General features: G+C 34.6%; 1 protein-coding gene and 1 long non-coding RNA gene across 2 annotated transcripts; one reads left to right on the top strand and one right to left on the bottom strand.

The window, feature by feature from the left end:
* Positions 1–2,873: 2,873 nt before the first annotated feature.
* Positions 2,874–3,059, top strand: LOC136799445 (uncharacterized). Its single transcript, XR_010845526.1, has 2 exons — positions 2,874–2,930; positions 2,968–3,059. It is a non-coding gene; the product is annotated as an uncharacterized lncRNA (long non-coding RNA).
* A 5,939-nt stretch (positions 3,060–8,998) lies between these two features.
* LOC136799444 (alpha-1,3-mannosyl-glycoprotein 4-beta-N-acetylglucosaminyltransferase A-like) lies at positions 8,999–24,397 on the bottom strand. The gene is made up of 2 exons (XM_067056150.1): positions 24,377–24,397; positions 8,999–10,871 (listed from the first exon to the last, which is right to left on the bottom strand). Exon 2 carries the CDS (start codon positions 10,793–10,795, stop codon positions 9,170–9,172), a length of 1,626 nt encoding a protein of 541 aa, XP_066912251.1. The 5' UTR covers positions 10,796–10,871; positions 24,377–24,397; the 3' UTR covers positions 8,999–9,169.
* Between the last annotated feature and the right edge of the window lie 68 nt (positions 24,398–24,465).

Below are 24,465 nucleotides of genomic sequence, written 5' to 3'. Positions count from 1 at the left end.
TCGCGGATTTCGCGAAAATAAGTCCCATTGGAAATTGGAAAAAGGCCCATCCGCGAAAATTAGTTTCCGCGAAAAATTTGATGTTTTTTTTGCAATCCGCGAAATTTCTATAGGCTGTGAAAATTTAGCTCCGCACCATGGAAGTTCAAATTCAACTTTTGATAGTTGTAATACATATCTCCTCGCCCTATTCCAAAACACCCTCTTATTACTTGTAAAAAAAATTCTTAATTTTCCTGGAAAAATTTTATTTCAATGTTTTAACCCTTTTCAAAAATTTTAATTTGTACCCCAATCCGCGAAATTAAATCCCCGCGAAAAATCAGGAAATCCCTCATCCGCGAAAGTTAATCCCCGCGAAATCTTAAAATTTCGCGGATGAGCTCAACCGCGAAATTTAATCCCCGCGAAAATTTATCCCATTAAAGTAATACATCTAATCTTTACTGATCCAGACGTCCGCGCTCGATAGGATCGATCATCGGAATGGCTCGATGACGGATCGATATGTGATCGATGGATTACTTAACGATCCGGATAGGAGATCGATGGAAGATTCAGCCATTAAAAAGTCTTGAGTATCGATCCTTCGTTGATCCATTATTGAGCTAGTATTTCAATCGAGTATACCGATTCGTCATCGATCGTTAATCGATTTGTTATCAATCGTAAATCGAGTATGAGTTGATAGAGTGGATAAGATCGATAAAAGATCGATGATAGATCGATAAATAATCGATAACTAATCATAAGCTTAAAAAAATCTTAGGTATCGATCCTCTATCGATCTCCTATCTGGATCGTTAAGTAATCCATCGATCACATATCGATCCGTCATCGAGCTGTTCCGATGATCGATCCTATGGAGCGCAGACGTCTGGACTGATGGATGGGCAAGATGAAGATAGCAACAATTTCTAGCATTTTACACCTAAAAGTAGCATATCCAAAACAACTTGCTTATCTCTCATTGGCTGTTAGCAGTTGTTGCTATATTGCCCATGATTCAGGATATCCCAGCATTATCATAGCTGTAGTTTAGTCATTCCAATATTGATTGCAATTATTTTTAGCCAGCCACAAAAGTATCGGTCGTAGAGTGACCAACATGGCCTCCGGCGTGCGCATCGAATTGAGGGGGCCAAAAAAATATGTCGCCCACCATGGTTGGGCGACGAAGAAAATTTTCGACTTTTTGCCCTTATTTCACACCTCTAAACGGTATATATAAGATTTTTCAAAGTAAAAAAAAAATACTTTGCAAAATATTGGGGGGGCCATGGCCCCCCTGGGACCAACAATTTGCTTAGTTTAAGATGGTTGAGGCTACTGAAATGATCTATTGGAGTGACTAAAGTGAAGAATTGATGCAGCAAATAACCAAAGGCCAAGGGAGTGGGGAGTGTAACAGCATCACTTCAAGGCCTCATAAAAAGCTAATAAAAGGAAGCCTTTCTTCAGGACAACTTGCCAGGAAAGAAAATGACTCTGAAACACTTTTATTTCTCTTAAAAGCTTTATGATGGAAAGAAAATCATTTACCAAACTCACCTATTCCAATTCTATGGTCTTTTTAAAGAATTTTAACAGGATTGTCAACAATTTTGATGTGGATGTGTTCTGTGTCTGCTCTGCTCTCTTCTGGCTGCTTGGTCGGTCGTCTGCATGATCAAAAACCCGTGCAAAATCGAAAGTGATTCTGCAGACGGGGGTAACGTTGGAAATTTGAAAATCACAAAAGTGATTTTTCGCAAGGTTAGCAATACATTGAGTATAAAGTATTTATAGTTTTTGGAAAGCTTATTTTCTGTTCTATAATAAACAGGGTGTGCCTTTTTATCAAACGTGACTGGAAAAAAGTTGTGACAAAAAACAGTTTTCAAAGCTCTGTAGAATTTTACTGAAGAAAATTATGAATTTAGCACACTTGGGAGAAACTAAGTCAATTATCAAGGCTCTGAATACAGTTATTGGTTTTTTTAAAGGCTAGAAGGAGACCTTGCGAAATTTCAATTTAAAAATGCATACATTTTCTAAAAAAACCAAAACCCCGTCTCAACATTGAAATCGCGCTTCCACTAAATCGCGGCGAGAGGTTTTAGTCACGTGACTGAAGTGCCTACTAATAGGGGAATATTTATTAAAACGGCCTTTTTCCGTTTCCTTTTCCATTTTCGATGTTAATGTTTTCTTTATTCGTGCTGCACATTATGACTAGGCTCTTCAGTCACGTGACTAAAAATCGTCGCGAAGATTTAGCGGGGAAAAAAATAGTATCAATCTATCAAAATATGGCAGCCAGGGGTTTGTTTTTACCAGCTTTTCATAAAACAAATGATTGTGTGTAAAGCTCAGAGGACTGCCTGAGTTTCTCTCATGTGTGCTGAATTTATTGTCTTTCCCATAAGGAGAAGAAGAAGGGTGGAGAAAGAAGCTGAAACACATGGAAATCCAAACCATTCCTATCTTGACTTGAGAAGAAGGTAGGTGAGCATAAATTTCTTTCTGATTTCCATCATGTATATATTGTCTAGATATTAATGGTCAAAACTTGGAAAAGCTTGTACTCTTCTCAGTGCCCCATTTTTAGCCTTGATGCCAGATACTAAAAAGAAAATATATCATAATAGATGCTTTTACTCCCTGTTTACCTTTTTGTATGCTCCCCTCCCTTGTATCTTTTGTGCGCTCTCTGGGATCCTTTGGTACGTTTTCCTTTTTGTACACTACCCATGGTCCTTTTTGAATGCTTTCAGGGTACCTTTTGTACGCTCTCCGTTGGTCCTTTTTGTATGTTCCTGGATACCTTTTTGTACGCTCCCTGTGTATCTTATGGTACGTTCCAGTGTATCTTATTGTGCAGTTCCCCGTATAAATTATTGTACGTACCCCATGTACCTTATTGTACGTTCCCCAGTACCTTATTGTATGTTCCCGTGTATATACCTTATTGTACGTTCCCTGTAGGTTCCCTGTGTACCTTTATTGTACTATTATTGAACTAACGCTGAAGTTCTTCAGCGTACAACTGAAACGTTTTTGGCGCATTGGCGTAAGGGCACTTACAAAGATTGTTTGATTTTCAGTTGGCGTAAAGTAATAATTCCAGCTCGGCGTGAATGACTCCATAATCCATCGATTTTTAGCTTCCATTTGGCTAAATTTGCTTTCGAAAATACCATACTGGCTTGTACCTTATTATACGTTCCCCGTGAACCTTATTTTATGTTCTCTTCTACCTTATTGTATGTTCCCAGTGTACCTTATTGTATGTTCCCAGTGTAGGTTCCCAGTGTACCTTATTGTATGTTCCCCGTGAACCTTATTGTATGTTCCCCGTGAACCTTATTGTACGTTCCCAGTGTACCTTATTGTACGTTCCTCATGTACCTTATTGTACGTTCCCCTTGTACCTTATTGTACGTTCCGCTTGTAACTTATAGACCTTTTTTCAAAGAGGACGTCCTGTTGAATAATTATGTACTCCAGCCATAAAAACAATGATAGAGCCATGCATAATTACTGTATCATGGATATTGTAATAATTATGCATGGTTTTATCATTGTTTTTCTGCTGGACTACATAATTATTCAACAGGGTGGGCTCTTTGAAAAAAGGTCTATTGTACGTTCCCCTTGTACCTTATTGTACGTTCCCCTTGTACCTTATTGCACGTTCCCTGTGAACCTTATTGTATGTTCCCCGTGAACCTTATGTATGTTTCCCGTCAACCTTATTGTATGTTCCCTGTGTACCTTATTGTACGTACCCTGTGGTTCTTTTTGTACGTTCTCGTAAACTTCTTTAATGGCTCAGTATATATGCATGGCAAACATAGCTCAAACCATCAAGCAGAGTCTCACTTTTTTAAAGTCTTTTTTTTTTGAGAGATTTCAGGGAATGACCACACATTTGGCATTGATTACTGTAAAGAGATTATTTCCCATTATGAAATTTTGAATTTTTCTTTCTTTTCACATTCAGGTACCAGGATTACAAATTCAACAAAGTTTGACGACCTCTAAAGCTGACAATACAATGTAACTTGCTGGCAATGATGTAATGATAATGTTGCACATAATGAGAATATGAACAAAGATTAACATTCTTGCAATAATTGAACCAAGGAACTCTATTGTTCCAAGATGTGATTTAATGATCAATGATACAAATGTCATGGAGTTTAGTTTATCAAGACACAAATTTCACAAAAAAGTATGCTGGAAAGTGTTGTAAATATTTAGCAATACTTAACTAAATGTGACAATTTCAAGGTTGACAATTTGGTATATTATCACATGAATACTAATGTAACAGATGTTGTGCACTGGAAATCTAAATCTGTAAAGAAGGAGATCCATTTTTAAGTAACTTTTTATTTGTGGATGGTATAATATGGTGCTTTAAAATATTGATGACAAGGAAGTTTTTCATATGAAACTAATGTGTACAACATATTTCGATATCTCCCAAATTCATATTGCCATATTTCTATATTAGTCCCTTAGTAGACAGTCTCAAGATATTTTGGCACTTTCTTACTCAGATGAGTCTTAGAATAATATCAACTTGTAAATCTAAGATTTTCCTTAATGAAGGTAAAAACCAATATTAGTTGAATAAAATACATTTATTTTTGTGTTAAAATGGTTATCATTTGCATGCAATTTAATTTTTTAACAAGTTTTTAGACTTATATCATCTGTGAACATGTCTATGAAATAACGACAATTTTTAGCAGGAATATGGTTGTATTTTGTTTTGCATCGGATATTGCTTAATATAAAGGCTTTAATAAATTTAAGTTACTAAGTTGGGGCTTTAGGATAATCTGTGGGGTTCGACTGCGACTACAATCTATGCTCTGAGCAATTGGAGGAAATATTTAACCACATCTTTGTGGCTCTTGTTATAAAATTTAAAAGGTCATTACACAGACTACTTAAAAGCTAATATACCCCTGTCTCAATTTCAAAAGTGACACTGCAGACTAGGGCATTAATTGTAGACCTATAATTTCTCGGCTTATAATTTGAATCCAATCGGGGTGTGGTCAAAACTGGTGACAAAAAAACCACACCTCCAAAGTGTTAAAGATATGTCTAACCCAAATTTCACTGGTCGAAGTAGACTTGAATTAAATTTTAAAGGCCACCGCACAGACTATAATAAAAAAAGCATATTCCCCTGTCTCAATTTCGAAAGTGTCGTTACACAGACTACAATAAGTTTGGGCTCAGCTCATTATGATTAAAAAAATCATTAAAAAGGAGATTAAAGGCCTGCTGACGAGTAATCCACACCCACGTTAATGTAAAGCAAAATTACGAAAATTGACTGGCAGCTCAGAAGATTCATGGCACGTCAATTACGGCCATTCGTTTCTTATTTACAAAACAATTTCAAATGAACCATTTAAAGGAGAAAGAAAATTAAAACAAATAATTCTCACCATCGACGTAATTAAAATGTGTCTTCGGGGAGCGTTCGCCACCGTCGTGTTGTCAAGCTGCCGTTTAGGTTTCATTTCCAAAAAAACAACCACCAAAAATCAAAAAAACGTGTTCACCGAAAAAAATTCACAAAACTAACTTTCTTGCTGTTCTGTTGTTTACAAGATTGTTAAGCCGTATGAGGAACCGTATTTTCATCTACGGTTTAAACGAAAATAGTATTTTTTAAGCAAAAAATAGTATGTTTTAAAAAAGATAGTATGTTTTAAACGAAAATAGTATTTTTTAAGCAAAAAATAGTATGTTTACAACAAAGATAGTATGTTTTAACCGAAGATAGTATTGTTTTAAAAAGATAGTATTTATTTCCGCTTTGGCGCGCCATACAAAATCGACCCTTACACAGTGTGCAGGAAAAAATGGCTAAAAATCGACCCTTATGCGTTATGGTGCAATTTTTTAAAATTTTCCCAAATTGACTCAAAAATTTCGTATTTTCTCAAATTTTAGACTCTTGAAGTGCACTCCCTCTCTCTTACAGTGCACTTTGAGAAGCCTGAAAAAGCTAGCCTTAAGGGGGCCGCACATACGGTAGGTCACTTACCTTGAGCGTCCCACCCCCTTTCCCCGGGTAAAGGATGACCATAGAGCACATGCGTATAAGATGGTGTTATATTTAATCTATATTATCATAAAAATTATAACATTACATTAAACCAAAGACTCTGAATATATTTGATTAACACAATCTTTAATTTCTCTTCTTTAATTAAATTCTCTTATCGTATACTGTTAAGAAGTTTTTTAGATATAAGATAAAATGAATAATAACATAATACCTTAGTTGATTTGAACATTATCCAAATCTTCAGGGCACGTGAAATTTCAAAGCGCGTAAAAATTTAGGGCGCGTGAAATTTAAGGGCGCGTAGGTGCGAAGAAAAATGAGGGCACGGAGGCGCGTGATTTAGCAGACTCGATTTGGAAAGAGTTTTAGGATCCAAAAGTTCAAAACTGGCCCAAACTCGACTTTCGGCGCCCGAACTCCAATCCAAATTTCGAAAGACGAGGAAATAAGCTTAATTCTCAATAGATTTGACCACGATTGTAGATTAGATTTCAAAATCCGCGTCAAATTTTAACTAGAAATTCTTATTTCTTATTTATTCAAATAAGTTTCACCTGTTTTTGAGCGAGCGAAATTCAGATGACAAGCAACAAACTCTTTTTGTGATCGGTTCTGTAATGACAAGAAGAAACTGAAAAACAGGTTTAACCCTTTCAACGCGTTGACTTGACTTCCCAAGCTAATTTTTTGAAACGAAAACCCACAGAGAATTAAAAGTATTTTTATTTACGCGCCTTGAAATTTCACGTGCCCTGAAGATTTGGATAATGTTCAAATCAATTAAGGTATTATGTTATTATTCATTTTATCTTATTTCTAAAAAACTTCTTAACAGTATACGATAAGAGAATTTAATTAATAAAGAAGAGAAATTAAAGATTGTGTTAATCAAATATTCAGAGTCTTTGGTTTAATGTAATGTTATAATTTTAATGGCGCGCTGCATGTCCATATGGCAATCATGGCCAATTTAAGCGCTCTAAATAGAGAAAAGTTTTTAGTTTTAAACACTCTTCTGAGTCCAAGTAACAAGTCCATAGATGTAGTAAGATTGACGCAGATTTTACTTGTCCCAAGATATTTAGGTTTGAATATTTTATATATCCAAGTTAAGCCATTAATTCAGGCCTATTTAGTTCAACATCCTAATTCGGCCATCATAGCCTAATTTGCAATACTTCTTGACTGTTTGAGGACTACATCGCATCATCTCTGGTGGCCATGCTTTTGGTGTTTTTACACAGCCCAGTCAGCCCTGGTTTTCCTAAGAATTCTACACGTTTTTTTATAAGAACAAACTATATAAGAATATAAGACAACCCAATTTCTTAGAAAAAAGACAAAAGACAAAAGATCTCACAAAATGGTAAAAAAAATAACATTTTCAGGCTTAAAACTCAGAAAGTTAAGAACGAAGGCTTAAAAAAACAAACGTGTAGTTCATTTTCTGAAAAATTTGCTTTGCCCACCCCTGATATTATACCATATCTTTGCATATTAGGTCAAGTGCTTTCGTTTGTCATGGTTAGATTGTCAAAAGCTTAAACTTTACAAGGTAGTGAAAAAAATTTGGCAAATTTGAGCCCTCTTAGCAACCTGGTTGCTTATAAGGAAAACAAATGTGATTTTATAGACTGGGTTCTACTGGGTTTTTCCAATTTGTAAAAAAGTAACCTTAAACTTATTTCTATGAGATTGGTCAAACAAAATTTAATAAAATCTCTGTTTAGTGACATTCTACTGTGAAACTGCGAGGGGAAAGTTTTATACTATCCTAATAACTAAAGACATTTTTATCTTATAAATTCCATGCTCCTCATTGGTAATATATAATCCTATTATACAAGCTAAAATAATGAGCAAATTAAAAAAAAAACTAATTGTAAAATTTCACTAGCTATTCCAAAACATATGGGTCATCCATATATATTAAGTACGCAAAAACGTTCCAAATATCCCTTCTTTCTACCCTTGTACGAAAAAAACAATAGAAATGACGTCATTCAAACAATAGACGTACGCTTTTGCTAACCCCTCTCCCCTCCTCTTCACTGCGTATGTACTATATGAATGATCCAAATTCATCATATGCACAATTGCAATGTCTTCAACGGACCCAACAGCTGATTGGTTGAAAGTGACGTATTGACTGAATTTACGTCACTTACAACCAATCAGCTGTTGGGTCCGTGATGTACTCTTGGGTACCTAATAGCCGGGGGGATTGGAATAAGCAGGGGGATTGGAAAAACTCTCAAAACTTAATAAGCGGGGGAGGGGTTGGAATAAAAATGTCCTGGGTGGAAAATTTTTGAAAAGTAAGCTAATACAGCAGAATTAGGACAAAATAGGGGAACTTTCAAAAACATTTTCCCAAAAATTAATAAACGGGGGAGGGGGTTGGAATACAAATGTCCTGGGTGGGAAATGTTCAAAAATTAATTACGGGGGGCGGCTATTAGGTACCCGAGAGTAATGATGAAGACATTGTAATGGTGCATACCATGAAAGGACAAGGATGAATACTATCCGAACTTCAAGCCTCTTCCATGATATACACTTTCACCATGAATTGCATACACCCCTGTATCAAATCCCTAATCGCCCCTTACCCACTAGAACAAAAATACACATCCTCATTGTTGGGTATGTTAGTATCTACAGATCTCGCCCAAATATATTTTTACAAATTTTATGCAGGGTAAGTGAGAAGAGGGCGTAGTAAACAATCTGTAAATAATTGGAAAATAATGTATATGCTAAAAGATGATAAATAAATATTGATAATCTCGTATACAGCGATTCTCTAAAAAAATGGAACGAAACGAAACTCTTAAGTTTTCTAAAATGTTATTATTTAAACAAAAAGTTTTAAAACTGTTTTTACCATTTTATCCGTTAAATAGATCGATGACAGAATTAAGGTTATTTTAGTCAGATTTTCTGAAAAGAAGAAGTAGGGGAAAATCTCATCATTATAAATGTTTATCTGTATGGACGAAGAAGATTTTTCGTAAAAACTTAGTTCCGCTTTTTTCTCAAAACAAAGCATACGTACAAAACGACACTTAAAATTATATATTAATACTACCTTTTGGTCTTTTTCTGTTTGACCAAATTGAATTCACTTAGAATGACCCAATTTTTAGCAACGTCATGCGTTACTCGAATTCTCATTTCAGAAATTGGCAATAAGGAGGGCGAAATAACACCCGAAGCTACGCCCATAAAGTCAAATTTCCCAACGATGACATAATCAGAGTCTTTGTACGGTCCTCGCTTATCAGTTGGGTCCTCGATTAAAAACTTACTTTTTTTAGTCGCAGACTTCAGTACCTCGACTGTTCCATTTACTAATTTATCTCCGGGATGCTCAACATTTCCGGATTTGAAATAGAAGCGTTCGATATGTTCTGGCTGTTCGAAAACCATTCTCAAGACAGCATTCTTAACGGGTGACAACGCCCACATGTATGTGTGTCCTAAATACGCCCGTTCTGCTGTGAACTTTTGGTATTCTTCCAGGTCTGTTTTGATTGTAGCTTTCGGGTTTAAATGGGAATGAAATAATGCTTGTTTCTTAAATTCTTTGTCAACAAGTTTTTGCGTTTTACCTTTTAATGATGATTCTTTTCCAATGTGTTGAAAAAGTGAAGGTTTGAATTTGATTCTCAACTTCGATTTCTCTTTATTACAATGTTTAGCATTTTTTTCTGGATGACAAACTTTGACCCAGAATATATGATCAAGTAACCAGTCGTTCGGCTTTTCTTTATAAAACATTAAAAAGAACTCGACAAGTGTACTTAAATCACTCGACTTGAAAAGTTTTCCGATGAAACCGAGAGAAGAAAATTCAATCATTAACCAGTTATTGCTTTGCTGTTGGATAGCGAACGCCTTGATGGTGCTGGCGTAAGAGGGCGTCGCCATTAAATCATCTTCCATTTGAACATAAAACATGGACCTACTTTGCGCATACATCATCAGAAATGCGTAATCTAAATTTTGTTTGGCTCTCCACCGTACCCGTTCTATCGGATCGTTAAATGTCGGTGGTAAGTTATCTAAATCAGGATAAAAATTTGACGGAGGAGAAATAACCTCTATGAAACCATCATCCAATTCTGCAGGAAACTGACTTTTGATCTCCGTATAAATTTCTCTGACGTATTCCGAATTCTTCTCGCCGATGTAAACAATAAGAATGACGTCATCACGCTCCTCAGCAGATAACCCATGTACCAGGGATTGTAAAGTTTTCAGTAAATAGGACTTTTTGGTACGTCGGACCGTTGGAATACCAAATGTTAAAGTCCTGGTTTTCCGCTCTTTGACCGGGTGGTGCACAAGTGGTACTAATGCGTCTTTATGACCCAACAGATGTGGTAGATAGTTATAAATGCTCGGCAAAGATAAGTAGCCTTCATTTGTTACATTTTCTCCCAGACGAGTCTGTAATTTCCGTTGAAGTGATAAGAGTTCTTGTGTCCGTGCATTGTTATTAAATTCTAACGTGTATAATTTTTCTTTTAGTTTTCGAATATTTGAATATAGACTTGGTGGGATGGTGTTTTTAACGCTCTCCATTCGTTCGACCAGCCTCCTGTTTTCCGTTTGTTTCTGTTTGATAAAAATGTACGCCAGTACAGAGAGGATGAAGAGGAGCACCAAAACGAAACGGTTCTTGCGCAAATTACTCAATGACATCATTATAAACCAGCTACGTCACAATGCATTCTTTATTTCTTTATTCCAATTTCCATTGTTTTCTTATTCGATTTAGAATCTAAAACGATAAAAGATAACGTCAAATCAAGCTAAGATACGGTACAAATTGAAAGATATCTTACAGGCAGAAGAAACATCGGAATTCTAAAATGTTAAAATGCTTTTTCAAAGTTGTACAAAACTATAGAAGATATAGTTTAGTATACGAAGTAATAAGGTACGATAAGAAAACCTGTTATGGCTATATGAAAGACCTTGTTATGGTTTATACAAACTAATATCATCTCTTAGCATTTAACGCATTATAAGTGAGTCTATTAAAAATTTGACATTTTATTCTACTTAAAATTAAGTCATTTAAAGTCTGATATGATTCTAAATTGTTCTGTTTTAAACAATGTTACGGGTATAGCAGAAACATTTGACCTTTTAAAAATTCAGCCCTTTAAAGTCTGGACTTGTTCAAAATTGTTCTCATTTTAGCGTTTTTGAGCCAAGTTGCTCTCACTGAAATTGAGCTGATGAATAGTAGAAAACTTCTAGCAGAAATGAAAAGTCAAACACACAGTGAACGTTCACTCTTTTTTATAGGCATAAACGTTTATAAGCTCTAGTTTAGACGACGCACTTTTTGCCCTGCCTATTCTAATTGTGAATTAAAGAGGGCATAAAGTGGGCTGTCTAAAGGTAAAGTGATGCATAGCCCTCTTTTGACGTCAATGCAATGGTTTCTTCAAACCTTTCCAACCAACTTTGTGCCAACTTTCTGCCTACTCTAACAATTAGACAATAACAATCAGACAACGAATAGAAATTGAAACTCAGCCAAAATTGACGACGTTTTGATTGAAAAATTTTCGTAAGCAAATGACCAAGCATAATTTGAGGCTGAAAATGAAATTTTAACAAGCAAAATGAGCCTCAGTCTATATTTACTGTATGCTAAAAGTGTTGAACAGAGAAGACTTTGGTCTTACCAGCTTAAAAATATAAACATCGGTCCAAAAGTCCCCTCTTCAAATTTTTATCTTAAAAGCTAACCATGAAAATAAAAAAACAAAGGTTTACGAAAAAGCAGCTGAAAAAAAGAAACGAACACATCATTTTAAAGATGTGTTACAACTAAGATATAAAAAAGATAGTGCTAATGCAAAGTAAGAAATATAAAAAAGAAATATGAAACCCTGCGACACAATAATGCTAGGTTTATTGTGAAGTACTTTGCACCTATGATCTAAATAAATGTTCACCTCTTCGTATAAAAAAGTAATTATTCAAAGAAAAGGCAATGAAAAATTTATAATAGATTCTTTTTGGTACCATACATAACCCATGATTTCAAGTAGCTTTTAGAACAATATTCTAATACCTTTTAGTATAGCACAACACTAGTAACATCCCCTGTTGTAACGATTCATTTATATTGCTTGAAAAACCAACTTTAAACAGGAGTAAGTTTTCTTTAAATATGTAATGTCTATTAGAGATAGAAACCCAATGATTAGACTGTGTGATATTGCTTATCTGTAATTAGAAAAAGTCGCCAATTAACCTTTAATCAGCATCAGGCATGACGCAGTAATGCAAAAATGGGGTTGATGATGTCGCCTTATCGGAGCTTTTTACCCCTATTTTTATCTTTTTAATTGTGTTTATATTGATAAAGAACAATACATTTATCAAGGAAACGTAAGAAATATCAGGTTCTCGATCGGTTCTTCAGCTGATAATGAACTTCGTAGAACATCATTAGCAGCCCCAGCCTTTGCAAAACAGGCAACTTCTATTTTATTTTCTATCCGATTTTACAGCTGTTGCTTTCCATATAAAAAATGTAGAAGATGATATAGAAAACAACCCAAATAGAATTATCTTCATAATATGATATAATTCATTAAATGAATCATCAAAAGTAACGACCTGCTTTTCGATATTCATTCAACTTTAAAACAAACAAAATGAAATGAAAATGAAAAATATCAGCAATCTGATTGGCTAAAAACGCGTACATAAATGCTTTCTTGCATTTTGAGTAAGCCAGAGTGTATCTCACGTTTATCGCTTCGTAGTACAGCAATGAATTTTGAAATTAGCCGTAGATACTGGGTCTGTGTACAGACAATTAAAGTTGTTTTCTATCTATCTTCAGCCAGCTCTAACCATGATTATAGAATTTTTACATAGATTTCACAACACTTTAACCCATATCTTTCTATTGTAACCAACATGATGTTGTATTGGAAGATTTGTTGTTAAAATCCTGGAATATGCGGCTGAGGCTGACCCAATATCATAAAAGATTCATTTTGAATTTAATGAAAATGAGTTGGATAATCAATTTGTGTACATAATCAATCTATTTTAATGCTAGACTGAAAAAAGTTGTTGTATAGTTTCGTTTAGCTTTCCCCGTTTAAAGTTTAAAGGCTGAAGTGTTTGAGTTTTTCTGAAACAGACGATGTCAGTCGAACAATCGAACTAATCGAATTTCATCGAACTAAACGAACGATAGCTGTTCGATTACCGAACCTCATCGAACAGTTATCGAACCGAGAAATCCCCGTAAAGTTCGATTGTGTTCGATAACTGTAATCGAGTTAGATATTTTGATTGTGACGTCAAAATTTTCGTTCGATGTCGTCATAATTTGGCCTTTTACTAACTCGGTTTTCTAACTCGATTTTTCTAAATCGGGAATTCCGATCGAATCGATCCTCCTTGATATTGAGCACTTTTCTTCTTTTGTTCAATCTAGCTTCAAACGAGAGGTTTTTCATTCTATTAAATGGTTAAATGTATGCTTTTAAACCGACTTTTTGATATTTCAAAGCTTTTGATGTGTCAAAAATGAAAATCTTAAGCCTTGAGGACTTTCTCAAGCCACGTAGGAAATCTTGTAATGCCCAGAGAAGTGAGATTCAAGATAATTTTCCTGCGTGGTTAGCATTACACTTTTCTTTTGTCATTTTCTGTAGGAAAACTAGAATGGGAAGCAGTTCTAGTCTAAATTAAACTGGTTTATCGTCAATTTAAAAATATCAACAGACTTTTCTCTTTCGCAACGAAAACGGTCATATCGAATCGCCAACCAACGGTTGAAGCTACCCTGTTGATACAAATCTTTCGTGTTCCGACCGTGGTATAATAGTATCTCGTGTTCCGACCGTATATAGTGTTTCGTGTTCGTGTTTGTCTCTTTACGTTGGTGAAACTGCAACCAAATTCAATCAAAGATTTGATGAACATTTTCATAAATCAAGGACTTCTGCAGTCTTAGAGCACTCTAAAACATGCAATGTGGGAAAGGAGAAATCCGACTTTGATGTCCAATATTTGGAATGCATATATTCTAGAGGGGATTATTCCCCCTATCTGAGAGAGAATATCTTTGGAATGAAGGTTTTTGGGTGTACTCAACATTCAGAAAACTTTGAAAAGTTGATTTAATATGATAGTATATTCTGTATTTATCTGATATCTGTTTTAATGACGATGCACATTTGATAACCAATTTTTATTTATATTTAGAACTAAATTACTGATTTGTGATTATGATATAAAATATGGAAACATGCAGAAACATGTTATAAAATAAAAATTGATATGCTTTGGTCAAGTTACCCGACTATGCTATATTATTGACTTTGTTATTTACAGGGAAATTTACAGGGAAATGTTAGACACCAAAAAATTATAAAAAACTGATAAAAATTTTCCACTAAGACCAAAAAACCCTACTTCTGGGCCTAAATTGGCCCAGATATTCAAAAACTCGAAAAATCAATTCTTTTATATTTATTGATAAATAAGCACATTGTAATTCTACGTCTTTGTACAAAAAGTTAGGAAAAACTAACGAACAGATTTTTCACAAAGTCCAAAAAACCCTATTTTTGGGCATTTTTTGGGCCCAAATTGACCCAAAATTTTTTTTTTAGAAAACAGGGCTCCGTCATATTTTGGTAATTACCATTTTGCACCTTTGTACCAAAAATCACAAATTCTTATAAATCAATCTCGAGAAAAATTGGTATAACAGACGAACAGACAGACGGACGAACACAGGTTAATTTATAGGAGAAAAAAATGAACCCAATTGGTCAATCTCAGAACAAAATTCATCCAGATTAGTGGAGAAAGTTTGAGAATATATAGGCGTGGCATAAAGCCTTTGTCGTTTTCAGAGAAAGAAAGGGGCGGATGCGTCTAAGAGCCTGAACCTTTCATGTTTTTAAAAACACATTGCTTACCTGGTTTGCAGAAAACACTTTTGCTTCAGTTTTCAAAGTTTTTCGAAACACCGAATGTCCTGTTGAAGCCAACTGTTAAAAAAAGTCCCGACTGGCAAAATTTCCCGATTTTTCCCCCATTTTCCAACCCGATTTTAAACCCGATTTTTATCTGATTGGTTCCGAGAGGACACTGCAAGAGCTTCAAAATCGTCTTGAAAAACACGAAAACACCTTGAACACCAGAGAAAACACTGAATGGTTCAGAAACTTGCTGGTGTCTCAGGTAATGCATTTTGGCTTGGATTTTATGGAGAGAGTTGAGAGTTGATTTATGGAAATCCCAGGAACACAGGAAATGCTGAAAACACACCACCTCGAGAGATAAGGTGTTTCTGGGAAATGATTTTTGCCAAAAACACCCCCCAAAAGCATGAAAGGTTCAGAAAAAGTGTTTCAGACAAAGTGTTTTCAGTGTTTTCGGGACTTTTTTGACATGAAAGGTTCAGGCTCTAAGTGCGCTGATTTTATTTCCTGCATTTTGGCATTTCAATTCAACATGAGAGTTAAAGCGTAGTTTATTATCAATAAAGATACCTAATAGTTTTACTTGATTTTTAACCTTGACTTTGACATTACCGCTGATAGTAGTATAGTAAAAATATCCATAGGTTCGAATCTACTGAGAAACATAACTTGAAACTTGCCAGGATTAGCAACAAGCCCATTGATCTTAAACCAGTGTAAAGTATCTTGAATCTCGATATTAAGTTTCAAAATAACTTCAGTAAGGGTTTTTGCGATTGCAAAAAGGTTGTTTTGTCTCTTTGTCTTATCTGGAGAAACATTCTAGACAAAAGTCAAACTCCCCATTACTGAAATCAAGCTACATCACACCAATCTTCAAAAAGGCAATCAAGGTTTACCAGAAAACTACAGATCAGTTACTTTAACTTCAAATGTCTCAAACATTTTCGAAGAAATTGTCCGAAGTAAGATACAAAAACATCTTGAAGCCTTTTAATTTCAGTGGTCAAAGCAAAGTTTTCATCACAGACGGAAATGGACTTTGAACAACAGCTCTGGCCAGATTCTTCATGTTTTAACAGAAATTTTGTTGAATTTTGAGATGGAAAATCCTCTTTTTGCACCTCGCTGAGACGGAAAAACTTTGAACACTGTAATTTGATCATTTGGCGGTTCTATTCCCAGGAGAATAATTTACCGTCAGCCGAATAAGGATTATTTTTGTACCTTCACTGGTGATTTTTCAGCTTAAGTTTACGTCTAATGTTATGGTTTTTTGAAGTGCTTGTTCTAAGAGATGAGCGAGCATAATTACTTTTAGTTTTCAAGAGAAGCAAATTCAATCTTTCTTCTACAAGATTACACTTTAATATAATGCCAATTATGCATGTAGGTTTTATATTAATACTTTCTTTTTGCTAGTATAGACCCAAGTCTTTATACAAAAATTACGGGAAACACATATTTGGACTTTGTACCCTACCCTATGCTGCATGCAAGCACTTAAGCTATAAGTCCAGCAAAAGCGACACAAAAATCAGTTATTTGCAGTTTGCAAAAAACGCCATTTAGAAGATCTTTCAAATTCAGTACCGTGAGTGGTCCTAAATCCGACAGCCCTGCCTGAATCCAATGGGTTTTTCAAAGATACAAACTAAAATAAAAACAAACCTTTCCCTGTGACGCAATGAAGATACCAAAGTGTCAACTAAACTGAGATATTTGATACACTGAACCAATTGAATCAAATATTTCAATAATTGCCTCTTATACAAAGCATAATTTTTTATTACAAAATTGTTAATGTTTTTTAAACATGAGCAACAGATCAGAATAATAGAGGTAATTATTTTTACAAGTCACACTTTTTTGATCACATTAATTGACATCTTGACATTATACAGTCATCTTTTTGTTAGATGTTTTGTTTCGAAGAGTTCTTGCAATAGTTTATGGTTCAACTTAGAGAGGGAATGTTTGTTAACATAAATTTTTTTTCATAGCTTTCTGGTTTTCATAGCAGTTATTTGGGGGGGTCGGATTTGGGGGGGGGGCGGATTTAGGCAGGGCTGCCGGATTTAGGACCACTCACGGTATGTGAACAGAACAGTAAAAAATACAACTTTTCTATTTTTCCTTTTTTTCGCAAAAGATCTAGGAATGAAAATAAAAGGATAATGATAATTGAATACTATCCACTGATGATCAGCAGCACCATTGTAAAGCTAGAATTGCTTCACGTACTCTTTGCTTGAGAAAATGATTGACAGTTTGAATTTTTCATCCGCTTGTGGGCATTCTGCGGGCGTTCTCGACTCAATCCTCAGACCGTGTTAAAAATGGTAGACTCAGCTGTGACAGATCATTTCGATGGAAGTTGTTGGAATGTTTACAAGACTCTTGACAGAAAATCCTTTGTTTTTTGGTCATTCTGCGGGCGTGCTCGACTCAATCCTCAGACCGTTTTAAAAATGGTAGACTCAGCTGTGACAGATCATTTTGATGGAAGTTGTTGGAATGTTTACAAGACTCTTGACAGAAAATAGGTCATTTTGTCTCATTACGCGCCCCTTTTTCCAAAGGCGAGCGGGCGTGCGAAAAGAAACCGAAATTAACCCGAAAATCAATACTATGCGTGTTACATTTTTCAAATCTTCCACTTTTTTGCAACTTTTTTGAACGATTCGAACGTTCTACGGACAAACTCACTAAATTAACTTTACATTTACGAATTTGTATTTTAACATGGTAAGTGCAACCAACCATAGCAAATCGGGAAATAGGCGGAAAAGTCAGTAATCGGCAAATTCGGGATTCCCCCCGACAACAAGAAAGTAAACAAAACATTTTTGTCAACAAAACCAAAAACTGAAAACCTGGAAACATTTCATTTGTGGTGTCACTGATTTGCTGGGTTTTTCTTACTGCTTTGACTAGATTGAATTGATTCAATTTGCTTTGAAATTATCAACAACAGAAAAAATACTGCTGTTTTCCATCCTGGTGTTTTTTCATCTAACAAACCGACAAATGTCAAGCAGAATATTCAAAATTGCAGCCATTATTGGTTTTATTTGATATCAGAATTGATTGTGACGTGACTGCTTGCTTTGCAGCTTCTAAAAACACACAGAGTAAAACAGAATAGATATATGCAGGAACTATGATGGTTAAGTTTTGTTAATCTCACATTCTTCAAATTTTGAAACTGGCTAGCTACCATTCACTGTTTTGAACTTTGAGACTGCTGCTGGAAGATTTGATTTTCCTAAATTCAAAGTTATTCTGGAATGGATCAGCTAGAACAGCCATACCCAGCTTAATCAAGTCAAGTACATCATCAAGTACAATATATTAATCACTTACTATACGTACACGTACATTCATATGCTTGATGATAAAGTATGTTATGATATCTGGATATGATTATTATTAATGTTTGAGGGACGATAACTGACAGCTGGACGGACGTTATGATGCCCCACACTGGATTTTTGGAACATGACATTACATCTTGGCAGTGGAAAATTCACGTAATGACTAAAAAAATAGCGGCACCATAGCCTGATAGTGGCAACTTTTTAGCGCTTAATTTTTATCTTACTGTGTTTCTTGAACTAAACATCTACACCTCAAGCAAAAAAGTACACCTAGTCTAGGTCTCAAAGTTATTTGCAGCTGGAGACAAAAATGGCTGTAATATCAAGTGAAGCCATTTTTTTCTCCAGCTGAAAATTATTTTGAGACAGACTTTAAATCACTTTTTTGAATCACAAAAGGTTTTAATTTGAAGTGTTGCATAGAATACATCTTTTTTTATAAGCATATAAAAATCCGAAAACAGGCTCAGAGATGCTTAGGTTGAAAGCTTGATAAGGCCGAAAAAATGTTTCATGGATGCTCATATCCTAACATAAATTACATACAGTAAACATTCAAAGTTTTTATAAACATTCAAATTCTTATGAAACAGCTTTGCAATGGCTTCACAAAAAAATAAAGTAGCTATACTACAAAGTAGCTTTTCTTTCAAAGGCTCGAGGTAATGCTTAGCATATGCTTAATTTTTCCCCATATCTGAGCCTAGATTTTTCCAGGTGGGTATGTCCAAGCTAAAGTTTGAAAATTGATCCTGTGAGAGACTGAATTTCTAGGATTCTTGGAGATTTTTCTGAGACCGTTAGTTTACAGTCTCTTTTATTTGAAACAAGTATTTATTTTTTGTTGAGACTTGGCTGTTCTCATTTTTTATCTCTTTTAACCACGAATTTTTCTTGTCCTGCTCTTGTTTTGATGGTGCAAATTTAAGTATTTAGTGTCTGATATTATGTAGGTATATCAAGAGTTTAGATACATCAGTTTGTTTGATTTGTATCTGCCCTGTTGGGCTCAGATTTCCCATTTAAAGCCTCTCTTCCAGACTCCCATACATAAAGCAAAGCAGAGTATCCGGGGGGGGGGGTACTAGGTTTGCGAGGTGACAGATATGTCCGAGCCGAAAATTGAAAATCGACCCTTTGAGAGACAAAGTTTTGGTGATTTTGGGACCCTTTGAGAGACTCTATGCTATTTCCTGTATTTTGGTTTATTATGTCTTGCTTTTAGACGTTCATTGTGAGGAAATTAATTTGATTACTAGTAGGTATATTCATTTTATAGGTTTGTCATTTATATATGTTAGTCTTTTTATAGTGTTTACCTTTTACTTGTAGTCGATTCCTATTTTACTTGTGCACTATTTTTCGAAAAACTGACAGTCAGTCACACTAGGAAATCTAGCTTTCAGAAAAAACAACATCAGTCATCTACAGGATGTATTTGCACAACAAGGATGAGAGTTACCTGAATCAAGTTCGCAAGACAATTAATTAAAACTTGAAAGTTTGAAACAAAATAAAACGTGCAGCAGCCAAATATCAACCAACCAAATTTTGTCATTCAATTCCCGAGCCAGCGCTTCGATTTTTGGACAATCTCAAGTCAAAACCCCCAAAAATCGCCTAACTTTTTCAAAAGAACTTTTTTGACTTTAACAAAGGATAAATAAATGAGGTTAACTTATTTTTATTTGCTACTTTACATGCTAACTCAAAATTTATTCAGGTTCACAATGATATATACATTATAGAGGTTAAGTGTTGAATTTAAAGAGATATTCTTGGTCAAAGTAGGGTTAAAAATATGAGGTTAACTTGCACTGAGGTTAACCTAATGGTCCTTAAAGATAGACCAAAATTGGTATGAAATGTGAGGTTAAAGTAAAAATAAATGATTGGGTTTTACTATTTAATGATTGGGCAACAAGGTAGGCTGGAAAAATTGAGGTTAACATTTCAAGTAGGGTGTAAAATTTGAGGTTATTTCACAAAAACACCCTAATTGTGAAGTTAACAATGATATTTCAGTCTAATTTTGGATATCAGACAAACAGTAGCCTATTATCAAAAACAACTAAACATGAAAAATTATGATTTGGTATAAAAAGTGAGGTTAACTGGTATATTAACTTGAGAGACACAAGTACCTGAGAAAGGGGTTGATTTTAAGCTTTCAGATAACCTCATAAAAAGGGAAAATTGTGTGATAAAAATAGTGGGATCCATTATTCAATGGTTGAGGAATAAGGTAACGTAGAAAAAATGAGGTTAATATCTTAGTTTGGGTACCAAAAGTGAGGTTATTTGTGAATTGGGCTTATATGGTTTTTTAATTCTTTGTTGTATACTTTAATGACTTATAAATCTGTTTTTGATATCAATACTGAGCTTAAAAGTAAAGCTTAAGTCTTAATTAAGTCTGAATTAAGGATCTTTGAGGTTAACTTTTTATCGTAGTAAACCTTAAACGTTTTTCGTTCAGTTGTTTAAGTTTGAAGGTATAAGCTAATACATCCTACTTTTTCAGGTTGTTTAACCTCATTTTAAGAACCTTTTTGGTCTATTTCATATTTTTTTAGCTTAGTTACACTTTATGAAAACTTTTAAAAAGTAATTTTGTTCCTGTAGCTTTAATAGAATAGAACTATTTAGGTCAATTAGAGAAGCAAATTTCTCACATTCCTTAACATAGAGTTCTAATTTTAACCTCAATTTTTAACCCTACGTTAGAGCAAAGATTGTCAATTTCATAAAAACCCTATTGATCTAAGCTTCTAGTATAATTTTACTTTTGTCCCATAACTTAATACACATGTTAGCAGAAGATATGGTTAAGAATGTGAGGTTACTTGTTACCATTTTTTTAACCTCGTGAATTGCACCTTCCTTGCAGGAAATCTCTAACCTTTTTTAAACAAGCTTGATATTTGAAGCCTTTTTGATGACTCCCTAATAATTTTTTCCCCAATCATTCAATAAGCGTCTCTATATTTTGAGGTTAACAAAAGTCTATAAATTGTCATATTAACCTCAAATAACTAACCTTTTTCAAGTTTTTTTTTCATTTTTGGGTATAAGCCATCAATTATGACCAACCCTCAAAATTTCAACCTTTTGAGATAAAAAATGAAGATTATATGGCCAATTATGTAAATTTTCCACTTTTTTCTCAAAAAAATTAACTTTTTCTTAGGCGACATTGATTTGAGATTGTCCTTTTAAGGCCTTGTTTATACGCTAAAGTAAAAATAATTTTTAACATGTAAATGGGTCATTGTTTGAGGTCAGGCAAAATTTCCAGGAAATAGCCTATCCAGCGGTGCACGGATCTAGGTGGGTTCCGTCTCCCCTGTAGATCTTTTTCTTGTGAAGTTGATCTTCAAATTAGTTTTCAAGGTTGGCTTGGCTCAAATTTTTTCATCTATGGCTCAAATTTTAGGCAATTTCTCAAAGTTTTTGAAAATGTTAATTTCATTAAAAAGCGCCGGGTTATTTTTCACGAATCTCTTTAGAAGTTTTGCGGTGCATTTTTTTGCTCGAGAGTCAAGTAAACGATATACTGATATATGCATTTTGGCGGGACGCTAGTGTGACTAACTGACTGATATGATCACTGATATACCATGTCTCTGCTCATGAGTAATGCTTGTGTTTAAGCCGTATTTCAATCAGTTTCAATACCCAGTTTCAATTTTTAACTGTTCGATTCTTTAATTGCTTGATATCTCAATCCTAGGCCTATGAATTTCACGAAAAAATAATATCCTTTATTTGTTGATTACATGCTTGAGTTACTCTTATTTTATTCTAAAAATTTTCGATGAGCCTCGGATGTTCTTGTTTTTTATACCAAAAGATCTTTATGATGTTCTTATTTTAAGTCAAAATTTTAAGATACATGTTATTTCTATAAGCATAACGTTTATAAGCCTATGCAGGCTCAGTTTTTGGTACCTAAACAATGGCTCTATTGTTTGAGAACAATAGAATACTAAGCATAATGCGAGCCTGACATAGGGACAGACACTTGCTTATAAAAAAAAACCGGCAAGTACAAAACGCCTACTACCTACTACTTAATACTTACTACCTACTACTTACTACTTACTACCTACTCAGTTTGTATACTTTACAGACCAGAACTGTAATCCTTTGCTTGTTTGAAATCTCTATTCTAAAAAAATTGGTTTTGTGATACCTGAATGCTAACACACAAGTCTTTGCTTTATATTTACTTGAAAAAAGTGTTATTTAAAGAATTTAGCATATTTACGTAGTGAGTAAATATTCTCTTCGCCTCATATAAGTATACTGAAGTATAAAACAAAAGGCCATTATCTTGATTTTTTCTTTTTCCTAAACCTACTCTCTCTTATGACTCTTATTATAAGAACTTTCCTTTTTCCTAAACATACTCCTCTTGTGACTCTTATTATAAGGCCTTATAAGACGATAAGAATACACGTAAATGTCTAAAAAAGGCTCTGTAATATAAATAGGGGGTCAATCAATCTCTATCCCCTCTCTATCCTATTGTATGATCTGTATCATATCAAATGGTGCCAAAATATTTCTTGGAATTGGTTTGCGAAGCTTTTAATATTCAATAACTGTGTTAATATTTTATCAAAAATTCCATTTTCGTCAATACTTTGACACGGTCAAATTGACACCTCTAAAACAGCTCTTTGTAGTATTTTCCTACTGAAAATTTCTACCTTGGCGATACTGAAAGCATCTTATTGAGCACAATAAGAATTTTTGCTACATAAAATGAAGTCTACAAAGGTCATTTAACGACCCTGTCAATAGTTTGGTTCAAAAGGGTCATTTTGTCAATAAATGCCAACGACATGTCAAAGGATTTTCAGCAAGTACCCATAATTTTAACATGCTGAATATTTTAAAGGTAATTTCGAGCCGTTTTGAGCTATTTTACAGTAGGTAGTAAGTAGTAGGTAGTAAGTATTAAGTAGGCGTTTTGTACTTGCCGAAAAAAAAACATGTATTTGATCAAGTTAAAAAAACTTCAAAAAAGCAGTTTGTTTTCAAAATAGAATATCTACTTTCTTTTTGTTCACCAGAGTTTGTACATGTTTAAAATGCATTGATAGAAATTTACCTTGCTTTCGTGACGATCATGTCATGAAAATTACCAAAAAAGGATTGTTTATCATTTCCCAATCACGCAAACGGCTGGGGTATTACTTTTTAAGTTTTTTTTCGCTGTTTTTTTCTAGGCGTCTCCGGCAAAAATCGCTGTTAGATCTACTTTTGTAGCATTTTGGTCCTTTTCCATTGTACACTTGCAATCGGAAAGTTTTGTGCTGGGATTGAGGAAGTTTAGCAATCCTATTTTATGTGTAGTATTGGTATGTAGTGTAAAAATCCTTTCGCTTGCGAACACGAGACTTTTGTATCGTGCGTAACCCCTTTTACAATTGATTTTAAGTTCTGAAAGCTTCATTTCCTAGTGTGACTAACTGCAAGAGACTGGGTGGAAAAAGAAAGAACAGAAATAAGTCCAGATATGTCTCTCGTCTTTGTGAAGAAGCCACAACCGTGAGAGAAATGGTGAATCATCGGATTTCCAAAGGTGAAGGCTTCTTCGTAAAAGCGAAAGACATGTATCTATTTTTCGGATCCGGCATGCGGGAATTAGTGGGTTCGAATCCCACCGGTGGCGATCTGTCGGTAAGTCATTCAGTAAGTTAGAAAACATAGAAAATAAATCACATAGAACCAGAAAGTCAGAAAAACTTACGAACAAGAGACTGGAAAGTACGAAATAAGTCCAGATCTGTCTTTCGTCTTTACGAAGAAGCCACGACCATTTCCAAATTGGATGATTGAGAGACTCAAAAAACCCATCAAAAGTATCAAAAGTATGTATATAGTCTAGAAGTAAGAGAAAACAAATCAGTGCTTACCAGCAGGACAGGCCAGGCTGCTGAACACGTACCGTGAAAAATTCTTCGCTACTCTATCTACCATTTTGCATTTTGAAAATTAGAGCGGT

This window comes from Clytia hemisphaerica, unplaced genomic scaffold, assembly GCF_902728285.1.
Source record: "Clytia hemisphaerica strain Z4C2 unplaced genomic scaffold, Clytia hemisphaerica genome assembly, whole genome shotgun sequence".
NCBI classification, from domain to species: domain Eukaryota; kingdom Metazoa; phylum Cnidaria; class Hydrozoa; order Leptothecata; family Clytiidae; genus Clytia; species Clytia hemisphaerica.
This window is presented reverse-complemented; position numbering and strand designations above follow the sequence as displayed.